The following is a 13,664-nucleotide window of genomic DNA, read 5'->3' on the forward strand; positions in this document are numbered from 1 at the left end:
TATTAATATTATTTTATTACTATCCTTAAAAAATAATTATCATAATAAAAGAAATTCCTTTCTTTTGCAACAGAACTGCAAAGTGGAGATCGTTGCTGTGGTGAATGATGCTGTGGGGACCCTCATGTCTGCAGCTCACGGTGACCGTAACTGCGAGATTGGCATCATTCTGGGCACTGGCTGCAACGCGTGCTACATGGAGCGCTTGGACAATGTGCACACCTGGAACAAAGAAGAAAAGGATTTTCAGCCGAAACAGGTGAGAGTTATTCGTATTAACTGTGTGGCGTCAGTGGCCTAGTGGTTAGGCTACCAGACTCGTAATTGTGAGGTTGCGGGTTCGGGGGTTCGAGCCACGAGCCGGACGTTGTGTTCTTGGAAAAGGCACTTTACACGAATTTTCCCCTCTTCACCCAGGTGGGAATGGGTACCCGGCCATAGACAGCGAAAGATCTTGTCAGTATATTAGTATATTAGCGCCTATAATTGGCTGCTTGCACTGTATGCTTCCCAGGAAGTTGAAGTTGTTTCAGAATGCTCTCAGGTCTGCTGGGGTAAAATAATGATCTATATTCTATTACATGCCTTTTTGTTTCAACCAAATGACTTAAAAAGCTCTTATTGAGTTCTGAGTGCTCTAGCACATGAACATTCTGAAGTTTCTGGCCATGGTTTGATGACAGTGTCATCTACAAGTACAAGACAAACGAAAATTTGAATGATGTTCAACAGCTATTTTTAATCAACAAGTACCCTGTTTGCTGCAGAAAACATTAAAAGATTATGATGGAGTTAAATATTTTGTGCAGTTTTTCTTCACAAATACTTTTGAGGATATATTTACAGTGTGCAATATGTAGCTTGTGTACCAAGATGAAAGTCTGAGCAACTAGCAGCAGTTTGAACTCACAACCTGAATTGTAACCGGTCAGGGATGTAAAGTGTCTCATTTTATCTTCCATAGTAGACCAGAGTAAAAGAACTTTCCCCCCTCCCTTTCCCCCACCCACTCCAACGAGTTTTTCTTTCTTTGTTTCGTTCCTTTTTTTCTTTCTTTCTTTCTTTCTTTTTTTCGTTTGTTCACTTCATTTATGATTCTGCTAGCTTTGAATCTTGTCACGTTTACGTGTAGTGAGATAAATCAGTGTCGGGTAGTGTTATAATGTTTGTTTTTTGTGGTGGCACGATGAAATGAATGTTTTAATCTTTTGTCGTTCTGCCAAGTCTGATAATAAAGATAACAAAATTTACCCCCTGTTATAATAGTTTGCTTCCTGCCTGGCAAAAGATATCTTTAAAATGTACTGCACTTTTTTTAAACATGCAGATAATGTTGTGATGTGGGTAACTTGCAACTTTTTGCACTTGTGATGTTATTCAGTTTTGATAAGTAGGCACTTAAATCAGGGGTTTTGCTGGGTAATAATTACTCATTCTATAGTTTTGAAGTGCTAGTAGTGGTCTCCTGCAAGTTTTTATCACCTTCAGGACAGTGAAACTTCACCCAGGGTCATAAACTATCAGTTACTCTAGGACAGAAAAGAAAGATGGTGATAAATTTGCTGCCTCCTACAGTCCATGATCTTGGCAAGAGCAAATTTGCACATGGAGATGAATCTTTTATGTCGTAATGTCCGTTTTCAAATAAATGTATAGTGTATTTATGCACAGACATAAAGACGACATAAAAAAGGGGGGGGGGAGGAGGAGGCTCTGGAGCTTTGTTGTTTAGGTTTTGTAAAGATTCTGACATTTATGAAGAAAAGAAATTTTTTTTTTGACATCTCAGACATTCACCCGAGCTTCGGTTTGATTATTCTCCTTCTTAACAGAAAGAAAGTAGGTTATTTTCACCAGAAATTGAAATGGAATGGGAGTGGGGATGAGGGAACTCCTTGGTCACATTGCTGTGATAATATATATATATATTAGAACTAAGATTTTTTCAGTATGTAAGCATATTTTTCTGGCTGTAATAGTGTGAGTACGGTATTATATATGCAGTACTTACGGTTTCAATGTTCCCCTGCCATGTTGAAGTTACAGCAAAACTACATTTTGTCTCACGTCCTTGACATGTGTTCATTTTTATTTATTATATTGCTATTTGGTCTAAAATGATAACGTTATATGCAGAGCAAGTCAGTCCAAGATCGTAATATTAGTTTTAATAAAGCTGTCACACACCTTCAGTATTACATCGACAGTGAGAGGTTTAGTGAACCGAGTCATGCGAAAATCAAAATAGTTTAAAAAAATGTTAAGTTACAACTGCTTTTAGATGGTAAATCTTTAGGATATAACCGGTTGTAATTAAAAGACTCATTAATTCTAACTCAGGGACAGGGCATTAACCTGTGGTAGCTGGCATTGTGCTACTGAACTGATCATGATGTTATGATGCATAAATGTACTGATAATTACACATGTTAATGTAAAACAAACTCATACGAAGGTCAATAAACTTGTTGGTTTTCTTTCTTTTTAATAATCTTTTTTTTTCATGAAAAACTTGCTTAAAATTATGTATTTGTCCGTTTCCTTCATTTTAGGTGATCATTAACACAGAGTGGGGTGCATTTGGAGATAATGGATGTCTGGATTTCATGAGAACAGAATTTGACAGAGAAGTGGATACTTTCTCGGTCAACCCAAGCAAACAGACGTAAGTAAATTTGACGACTTCTTCAGGGGCGGACCTCTTTTTTGTATCTACTATGATTTCGAATGATCAGCTCTATCACTGTCTTCCTCACCAATGTATTTGGCCCTTAAGTAGGAATTATGAGATGTATGAGCAGGTATAGCTGTGAAAAGGCTGCAAGTCTGATTGTTTTTTTTTTAGTGTCAAGTCTTTTTGCTTTTTTTTGTCAACACCAAATGAGTCAGTAGTTATGTTATATCTTTTATTTTCACTACTCTAAACAAACATTGTTATTTCAAAAAGTTGAAGGATTGGGTTTTTGTAATAGTAAAAGGTTATTATAGAAAGGATTGGGAACAGTGGAAATGTTTTGAAACATGCCACATTTTTATAAAGCCAAGTTGGACATCTGTTTCCACCCCTGTCCCCCCTGACAGTTGGCAGGAGTCCAGGCAGCCAAGTCTCACTTACATCTGCATAACCTTGGTTGACAGCTTTTGTTGCTTTGAGCGAGGCTGATTTTTTTTTCTTTTTTTTTTTTCTTGTTCTTGTTGAAAATATGCTGACCTGGCTTACCAAAACAGACTTTGAGCAGAGGTATTTAATGTCAGCAGTTGGTTCATCACTTCTTAGATAGAAAAAAAAAGGTCTTTGTATGATGGTTTAAAAAATGAAAGTGATTTGCATAGTTGCATCACTCTGGTTAGCTTTTATGTTTTAGGTTTAATGTCAGTCATACTTGCAAGTTTGTAACTCTCTGTATGTATGTATGTATAGTATAAGGTTTTACGGCGCTCGCAACTGCTAAGGTCATATGAGCGCTGTAACTCTCTATCTCAAGATTGTTTTGTTCTGTTGTTTTGTTGGTGGGGGGAGGGGGGGGGGAGGGGGGTTGTGATTGTGGCGGCTGCTATATAATTTTTCTGCCTTAAAAAAAAATGTTTCATGCATTTCAATGGAAGCTCAAGCAGTGCAAAAAGCCATGAACAATTTTTTTAAAAATATAAATCAAAGTACATAAACTTAGTTACATGTTTTCTAGTAATGGCATCAAATATTAAAGAGTCGTCCTGTGATATAATGAGAAAATTTCAAAGCATATGATATTATATAATGTTACATATTGCATTTCTGGGGTTACTCACAGTCTCAGCTGTGTCCATCTGCACACATGACTCGGTGCAGTTTATGCTTATTCATGCTTACCATCTCCACGTGGGGAAATTTTACGACCACATTAATTGTGATTGTGACTGTTAATGTTTTTGTTTTACTACATCACCTGCCATCTCTCTCCTTCTTCTTTTGTGATTCATTTTTACAAAATAGTCGGTCAGTATTGTCAGAAACTGGGTCCCTACTTTATAATCAACCTCTGTTGAAAACCCATATATATTATATACGTACAAAAACAATGTATCGGATGGGAATCCAAACATTTTTTGAGTGTGTGTGTGTGTGTAACAGTCTGTAAATGGAATATCTCCCCATTTGGCTTTCAAAATGGCAATGTTGTCCCCATGAAAAGACCCAGATCTTTATAAATGCTACCTCCATGGTCAGTTCAAGCCATTAATACCTGGGTTGTAGTCATGTCCCCCTCTTCCAGCTGGACTCGTCTCAAAGTAATGGATGATAGTGATTCGATAGAGTGGTTGGTGAAATGTAGAACATCTGCTCCTCTGTTTCATTTTACAATTTTTTACATTTCACTTTGTTGTAGGCCTGCGTAACTGTTCGATGATGCCCTTGTATGATTAATTTGTGTCAATCTCCCCCCTCCACCTCTGCTTCCCACTCCCCCACCTTACTTCCCCCTCCCCCTCTCCAACCATGGACACACACACACACACACACACACACACACACACACACACACACACACACACACACACACACACACACACACACACACACACACATACAAACACACACACACACACACACACACACACACACACACACACACACACACCAAAAATGTATTTGAGGACAGGATTCTTTCATCTGTGTTTGAGAGCTGTTATATTTAAAGTTACCTGTGGTACTCAATATGACAGTATTGTTAGGTTATTTCTGTATCTTATCACTGGAACCAGAATCTCTCTGACCTAGTGACCCAGAGGGTAGGGGCATATTTTCTTGTTTTTGAAGCCGGAGTATTTTTTCAGGTCCAGGTCATGGCCATGAATTAGAGAATCAGGCGATAACGGAACTTAAAATGTATATTTACTGTAATTCGTGGTTATTGTCTCTTAAGTACTTCAGTGCAAGGCTCCTGTGCAGGAGCGTCCTTGCATTTGCACAATATGTAGCCCATGGAACATTTGCTGCGTCAAAGTCTTTCTTATCTCTGCACCTCCCTGCTGTTTGTTATGGCAGGTGCATTATTATAGTGGGTGGTTGGAGGGCGCTACTCTTAGGTATCCTTTATTTCCCCTCTAATTCTTCTGCTCGTCTTACTCTTTTCCTGTACTAACTGACCGCTATTATATTGATGTACTTTGCTTTGTTCAAACAATCAATCAAACAAGAGACATATAATTCCCTTCAATCACAATAGGGATGTCATTGTTGTGTTTTTTGTTTTATGTTTCCCATTTTCTCCACATTTATGTCTCAGTAGATGGGTGGCCTAAAGATGCGAAGTGTTTTAGAACAAAATGTTACCAACTTTTTGCCCGAATATTGAAATTACAATTTGAAGTTTTTACCAACTGCTGACAAACAAACTGTCTCAGGCATCATTTCTCTCTGATGTATATATGGGTGGTTGGCTCGTGCTCTGTTGTGGTTTGCTTCTTCTTTCCTAACAAACATCTATCGTCCTTATCTCTCCACCTTCTTTTTTTCTGTGTTTGTTACTCTCTTGTAACACTTTATTGTGTTGCAAGTGCTGTAAAACACTTACCGTACTAAAACTGAACTCTCACCTTGGTTTTAATGTTTTTCTTCACAGCCATGAGAAAATGATCTCGGGCATGTACATGGGGGAGATTGTGAGGCTAGTGCTGGAGAGACTGACCCACGATCAACTGCTGTTCCGCAGTGTGGACCGAGAATGTGCTTTGTTTGAGCGCGGCCGCTTCTACACCAAATACGTATCTGAAATTGAGAGGTAGGCTGTCCAGAATGTCCTGCAAACTTGTTGATATCAATGTGTGAGTGTGCTGGAAACAAAATGAGTGACTTCTCGCTGTCTGTGAATAGAAATATTGGCTGAAAATCGACATACGGGTCAAATTTGTAGATTTTCAACTGATGCCATTTTCTTCAAGTCTAACTTTTCTATTATTATGTCATGTTGATAAATTGTGCAAAATATCCATAGGGATAAAATCCAAGAAGTTACTTGTTATGTCAGCAAGCCTCACATATTACCTTAGTTCCCTGTTCCTGGCCGTGTTAAAAAAAAAAATGCTTTTCTAAAATCTGTTCATGAGCTGCTTATAATTTATAACAGCACTGTTTTAAATATCCGATACTTATCTTCAGATATTGAGACATGTAATGTCTGAATGTCCTGAAAAGTTGTGTTATTATTATTTTGCTTTTTCACTGTGCATATAATAGGTTTCAGAAATTGAAATGTATGATTGCTTCTGCACAAGCCTGTGAACTCTCTTTCATACATCAGAGCTGTTTATTATACTAGCAGGCTACTTTTCAGAAACTAAGACTAAAAAATACTGTTTTTTGGGGGTTGAAATTGAATTTTCCCCGAATAGGCCTACTTAATTGGTTTTTAAAATCAGGATTTATGGTTCTGGTGTGTACGTTTTTGTTAAATCAGTTTGAAGCAAGAATTCAGATGTTGGTTTTGACATTTTTCCTGTCTCCAAACGTGTGTCCGAGGCTTCCGACATGTTTTCAAGTGTATTATTAAGCTTAACAGTGCGTTGAGAGGTCATAAGGTGTGTGGTATGAACCTTTACATTGTTTGTGAAGTTCTGCTATGTAGATATAATATACATGTTTTTTTTGTGTGTTATTTTTAGTTTATTCAAATATAATATGTGATGGTTTGTTTCATTATGGAGGGCTTCATATTTTCACAGTGACACTGATGAATTTTTCCGACACACAAAGCAAGTTCTGGATGATATGCAAGTGGAGAACTATACAACTGAGGATTGCAAAATTGTCAAGTATGTTTGCACGCTGGTTTCTGCCCGGGCCGCCTTCCTGGCAGCAGCTGGTAAGTGGATCAATACAGGTCCTATTTGTTCAGCGTCTCCTGTTTCTGTTTTTCTGTTTCTGTTTCGCAGGGCTAGGCTAGTGCTATTCTTGTTTTGATTCTTATCGGGTTTTTCTGTCCTCTGTATGTTTGTATGTTTCTTTATTATGTGGGGTTTTGGGCATGTGCTTACTGCATGTGTATATGTTTGTATATGTGTATGTGTATGTGTGTGTGTGTGTGTGTGTGTGTGTGTGTGTGTGTGTGTGTGTGTGTGTGTGTGTGTGTTTTGTCTATGATTCATGATGTGTGCATGTGTGTGTATGTATATTTGCATTAGTGAATGTTCTCATGCCCTTTGTTGGTGTATAATAAGTGGGTTTTTGAAGGGTGCCTCATCCTTTTTCTCTGGTCAGATCGTCGATGGGCTTTCTTGTATTGTCTGTTCCTTTCATTTCTGTTCATTTGCTAAAATTCTAAATTGTTTCTGTTAAAACATGATTCTTATCATGCTGACTCTTTAATCATGACAAAAATGGTAAAGCAATGCATTTGTGTCACGACATGGGGGATCAGGCGCTTGTCAGTTTGTGGGTATATGGAGTTATTGGCATCATCTTAAAGCCTGTTCTTTTGCCATGCTCTTGATGAAAAAAATAATACCCATCTGTGTTGATAAACGTAACCTTACATCCCATCCAACTTTTAGTATCTTCATCTGGTTTTTATCCGCACCCAATGTTTAGTATCTTAGTCTGTGTTTTATCCGCTCCCCAATGTTCAGTATCACAGTGTGTGTTTTTTATTTCTCGTAGGGCTCTCCACTCTCATCAATCGACTGAACAAACAGGACATGACGATCGCGGTGGACGGCTCTCTGTACCGCTTCCACCCGAGGTTCCACAACCTCATGTGCCTCAAAATTAAAGAGTTGGTCAAGCCTGGACTGAAGGTATGTGCTTTCCTCTTTGCTTACAAAACGGTCAAACCTGATCTAATGACCACCTATATGAGACAAGTACCTGTGCAAATGACCGCCACCAGAACCCCCCCCCCCCCCCCCCATGTTTTTTTCATGTTATAAAGACACTGTTTAAGAAGACCACCTGTCTTAGATGACCACTTTTCTACTCGACAGTGGGTGTCTATCTTCGACCATTTAGTTTGTTTAAATCGAATATGCTCGAATGACAACCTGTCCAAGATTGTCACCTGTACAGTTGACCACTTTCCACTTTGGTATATATAATGATACTGTCCCAGAGGACCACATGACTAAGATGTCCCCTTTTCTCCTGACAATAGGTGGTTGTTTTGGACAGGTTTGACTGTATATTATATTTACAGAATGAATAAGAATGGCTGTGGGTCAAAAGTGTGTGCTTATGATTTAGCTTGTGTGTGTGCGTGTGTGTATGTTTGTGTGTGTGTGTATGTGTTTGTATGTGCTTACGTGCGTGCGTGTGTGTGTGTGTTAGTGACTTCTTTGCCCATATTGATATGCTTGTTGTGCATTGTGTCCTCCCAGTCTAGTAAAGAACAGAGGAAAGAAAAACATATTTAATTTGCTGCCATGTTCTGGCCTCAAAATACAGTCAAAATCAATATTGTGAGAAGAAATACTTTCATGGCTGTGAAGTGGTGGCTGATTTGTTCTGAATGAAGCAGTTAAAATGTTCCCTGGCTGTCACGTTGCTTAACATAGAGGGTCTACATTTGGGAAACCCTATATATTTTTATGGGTTGGCATTTATGATGGACTTAAAAACCACCCAGCCCAAGAAATAGCTCAATTGACAATAGGAAACTTAAAAGGTTTCATCTGTCGACATTAGAGATTTATATCACTGATTAGAATGCACGTAATTGAAGATAACAGCTATTTTTAAGTTGTACTTGTCCTGCTTTTACGATGAGGTGACAAATATTTTTCTCAAAGTAAAAGTGGTCACGCTCAGTTATGTTTTGTTTTTACTTCAGTATAATTGTGAGCATGTTTTTTTTGTCTGTGTTTTTATATTTTGTCCCCAGAAAAGTCTTAATTGTTATATTTAAGCCTTTGATGAAATCTATGAGACTCTTGACATGTACATTTTAGTCTATATAACCAATATGTCACGACATGGTGGAATCAGGTGCTCATCAATTTTTGGGCCAATGAAGTTATTGGTATCATCTCAAAGCTTGTTCCTTTGTCTCGCTGTTGATGGAGAAAAAAAAATACAGATCTACCTTGAAAAAAGTCGAGATACAAGTATTTTCGATTAAAGGAGCTGGGGTTGTCTGGTGTCCGAGGTAAAATTAGCGAGGAAACGACTTTCAAACTTGGTGACTTCCAAAGCTAAGCTTGAGTGTCCTTGGAAACTGCATACTTAGTTTTTTGTGCCTTTGATCAATGTTTTTCAGTAACATTCACACAGATATGTGGTTTTAAATGGACATAAAAGGTGTCGAGTCAAAAAAAAAAAAATTATATATAGAAATTGCTCAACAGGCATAAGAATGTTGGTTTCTCTGCTTTTATTATTTTGATGAGCGCCTGATTTCACCACAATGCCACACAGTTAATGTTAACCTTGGACATCACAGTGATGGGAGAGAAAAAACCCCTGGAAGTTGCAATTTCATACCCACCTTCTGTAGCAATGATTCTTTTAATAAAATAAAAAATTTTAAAATATAATTTCTTCTTCAGTTCCGGCTGTCTCTGTCCCATGACGGCAGTGGGAAAGGAGCAGCGCTGACAGCAGCAGTGTCTCTCCGACTCCGCAATTTGAAAAATGTGGAAGAAAATGGATTCACTCAACCGGAAATGGTCTCTGTGAAAGCATAGATCCTCAGGGTCTGATCGTGATGTTGGGAAAGAAAGGACAATACTGATGTGTGAATTCGTACAAATGGGAAGTTGTGGCACAGAACAAGGCAAAGATGAATTGGAGAAGTGGTTTTACTTCAGTTACTATATTACGTTCATTTTGCTTCAACATTTAAAAAAATTGCTTAACCCTATTATACTGAACTATAGATAAGTTCGTTTGCCTTTCTTGTGCAAATGCAAATTGTATGGTAGTATGAAATTTCTAACTCTTAAAGCTTTCAGACTTGACCGCTCTGAGAGATTTTTGTAGAGCCGGTTTGAAATTTATTTTTTTAGAGAAAATGTAAAAAATATGCTTGTTTAGGAGTATTAAATCTAGTTTAAAAAATAATGAATGTGATTATGTATATCATCTTGCATTCAATTCCTTCTCAAAGTTGTCTGTTTAAAGTTTCTGAAGTGGCTCAAACTTTTACAAGGGTAAAAAAAGTGAATGAAAAAAAAAATGTTGAGATGTATGGTATGAACACGGACAGACTTATGACTCATCTACATTTGTTTGTTTCTGAACTTCATGATTTGTGACTGTTTTCATTGTTCATATGCTGACAGATTTTTTGCCGTGTTTGCTTAGTGCTTGATGAGTAACCAGTTCTGTACTTGCACTTAATATTGACTCAACTTGAAAGAGAAAAAAGGATGAAAACTAAGCAAATCTATTGGATGGTTTCTCCATCTAACATTGTTAGTTGCTTTTTTTTCTTCTATTTTAGACCTTCTGATTGTCTCTGTTTGAATAGTGAAATAAAAATAAGGCTTCAACGTCTATGACTGATTTAGAGAAATGTTTATTTTTAAAAAGCCAAAAAACATTTCATATATAATAGCTTTGTCATTTCTTTTTCCGCTCTGTGGAAAATAAAGGTGCAAATTTTGATTTAAAGTATTATTATTCTGTACAAGCTCATTGCATTCTTTGGATTGCAGAGTTAAAGTTGTTGTCTCTACCTTTTTTTTGGTCAAAGGTAGATGTAATTGTCGTTTTCCTAGTGCTATTCTTTTAGATTCCTGTTTACTTCAGTATTGCTGGAATAATTTTCCTTTTGTTTGATAATGGCTCAAAAACTTGTTGACATTTGTTCATTCGCATTACCAGAAGTGGACTGTGTGTGGAGATGCTGGTGATTGTTTCTCATATTTCTGGAAGAAATGTTGTCTATTTATTGCATTTCAAAGATATGAACTGCAACTAGTGGAAATGAATGAATTGTAATTTATTTCCCGCCAGACACCTGGGCATGTTCTTTCACTAGCCTTTGCGTGATATATTATAATTGTTGGGATTCTTGTGTATTGACAGGCTAACTTTGAATTTGCCAAAATGTGTTTTGTTTTATGCATCATTGGTCCTACAGTGAGTGTTGAATAAATGAATGTTAAAATTTTTAGTCACTGCAGAAGAAAAACCCAGTTCATCTTAATTAATATGTTGAAAAACCATACCTTTTGTGTCTTCGTTGTTGAGAGGGATGATAAAAACCATCTTTGGACAAAGACGTTGATGATTGTCTTGTCAGATATTATTATGTATTTCTGTTTAGAATAGGATAGACAATTCAGTTTGTAATTGATTAGATTGCGTATAAATATTCATATTAATTTTTGACTGTGTGTGTAAGGAAAAAAAGGTTAGATCTATTTTAAAATATATTCTTTTGGTGTTTAGTCCCTGATTCATTTTTTTTTTTTTTTCAATCTTTCATTGCAGTTTCAGTTGTAAGCATAAAAAGTTTTTGAATCTCACTGAGTGGGTGTCATGTTGCACCGGTCAGATTTGCCAGTACATATAACACAGATTTTTCATTTACAGAACTTTAAATAAAATCAGAGTTGGTCGAGACATACTGATGCTGTCATATTAGATCTAGTTGAGTTTTGATTAAAGCCAAAATTCTCGCAAATTAAGAGGAATAAAATAATGAACTTTCATATTTATATTATTTATGGAACTTCAGCAGTTTAGACTACCTATCAATCTTTATTGTCTTAGCACCGATCTGTCTGATCTTTTACATCCATGCCTGTACTGCCACATAATGTGCTGGACAACTGTTAAAAGATATGTAGCTTTGAAATCTTCTGATAATTAGAGAGATTGCAGTAGTTTGTTATATTCTGAATTATTCTGTTTTGGCATGTTACTGTGTTTGTTATATTATATCTATTACTTTCACAGTATCACTGTATCCTGTGATGAAAGTGACTGTCAATGGTCAATGATGCATTGCACTGCTGTCATGAAGTTGTTTTAACATTTTACCTGGAATGTATTCTTTTAACTGCAAGTGTTGAAAAAAAAATATATACCAGACGCAAAACAAGCAACCCTGAGTGGGATTGCATGTACTTCTAATGCTAAGTGTCGGAACTATTTCCTCAAGTGTGGTATGAAGGGTACTTTGTCAGTTTAAAAGACACGCTGGAAAATTTCATGTAGATATACTGAACTTGTTACCTCATTTGTTCGTATTTTGTTATATATTGACAACTATTGATGTTCTTCTCATGATACTTGCAGCAAGTCTCTGCCTCTTTGAAAGGAAAACTTACTGAGTGCACTCTTGCGGAAGGAATTCATGATGTGTCAGATTGGATAGCTGCTTCTATTCTGGCGCTGAAGTACCTGCTTTAAAATATATTGTTTCCTTGTAACTCATTGTAAATTTTGTACATTTAAAATACACTTAGAAGGAGAAGCCTATATATTTGCTTTCTTTCGTCAGCATAAGGTGTTATTTTTTTATTTCTTTCCAAGCCAATTAAAACTTTTAGATAGATACTTAATGTCCAGAAAAATATAGATTCTGAAATATTAAAAGAAATAGGTGAGTCATTACCAATCAGTTTGCCCCATTTTACCATTATAATTTAGAGAAAGTATTTTGTACATAATTTTAGAAATATTTTTTCTCCCCACTTTCAGTTCTCAAAACTCGAGAGTGACTTCTAAAATTTCGGTATTGTTCTTGTCCTGTAGCCTTTTTTAGCTTTCTGAGCAGTAAAGGCAACTACTTTGTTTTTATTTAATAATTTTTTTTTAGGGTGTTAAGGTGTGGGGTATGAGGTGGTGACGAGAGCTCTGTCAGGAGTGTTGCATAATTAAAGAAAATTGTTTTTCGGTTGTCGTTTTTTGTTTTTTGTTTTTTGTTTTTTTTGGGTTTTTTTAGAATTGTGCACTTGGAAAGAGAGATTATTTTCCTGTACGCAAAAAGAATTTTGGAACAGATATATGTTGTTGAATTAAATTTTACACTTTGAAGAACAGGTTTTATTTTTGTTTTCGCCATTCCATAGTGTGAGTCAAATGTCATGGAACAGCCGATGCTCGCTTTTTTTTTTCTTGTCTTTCGTTAAATGAATAAAAGTTTCTTTTTTTTTAAATTTAAGTTTATTCAGAAATTTTTACATACACCTTTCAGCTTCAAAGATTTTTAGCTATATTTTGATTGATTAGAGGCGCTTGCATATAATTAGTGTATGCTGTGTGTTCCAACCCTGCTCTCTTACATTAGGGCTTCATTTGATGGGGCCCTTCAACTTTTCATGTTCCATGTTCATACTCACGTATTCATGTATTCATTGCCTTCGCTCAGGCCTTGTTGGCTTGGGCAGAAGGAGAGGTACTGTACCCAAATTTGTTGCATTTTCGGAGGGGTTTTTTTTTTCCTTCTCTGTTGGGATTGTATAATAGAATGTGCTTGTTACTTCCAAACAGATTGAGTGTCGATACCATTATATTATTATTATGCTCCAAGTTCAGGTTGTTAATAAACAAACTCCAATAATGATGCCTGCCCTCTCGTCCTTTATTATGAAGAGTGATAGGTCATTTTCTGTATTGTATTCTGCGTTTTCTTCCTTATTTGTTGTGTTTTGTTTTTGTTGTTTCCACCTACTGTTTATTTTTTTTTTAAAGATTGTTTTTTATTCACTCTTACGACACCCCCTTCTCTCTCTCTCTCTCT

The 13,664-nt window shown here is 36.5% G+C and overlaps 1 protein-coding gene across 1 annotated transcript in view; it reads left to right on the forward strand.

The window, feature by feature from the left end:
- Positions 1-13,487, forward strand: part of LOC101857797 (hexokinase type 2) — a gene marked incomplete in the record, with an annotated part of 46,219 nt that extends 32,732 nt beyond the window's left edge. The window contains 6 exon segments of the mRNA XM_005098428.3: positions 74-259; positions 2,553-2,665; positions 5,604-5,762; positions 6,703-6,842; positions 7,637-7,773; positions 9,517-13,487. Of these exon segments, the coding sequence (XP_005098485.2) occupies positions 74-259; positions 2,553-2,665; positions 5,604-5,762; positions 6,703-6,842; positions 7,637-7,773; positions 9,517-9,654 (873 nt within the window).
- Between the last annotated feature and the right edge of the window lie 177 nt (positions 13,488-13,664).

The sequence above is a fragment of the Aplysia californica genome, unplaced genomic scaffold (assembly GCF_000002075.1).
Source record: "Aplysia californica isolate F4 #8 unplaced genomic scaffold, AplCal3.0 scaffold00182, whole genome shotgun sequence".
NCBI classification, from domain to species: Eukaryota; Metazoa; Mollusca; class Gastropoda; order Aplysiida; family Aplysiidae; genus Aplysia; species Aplysia californica.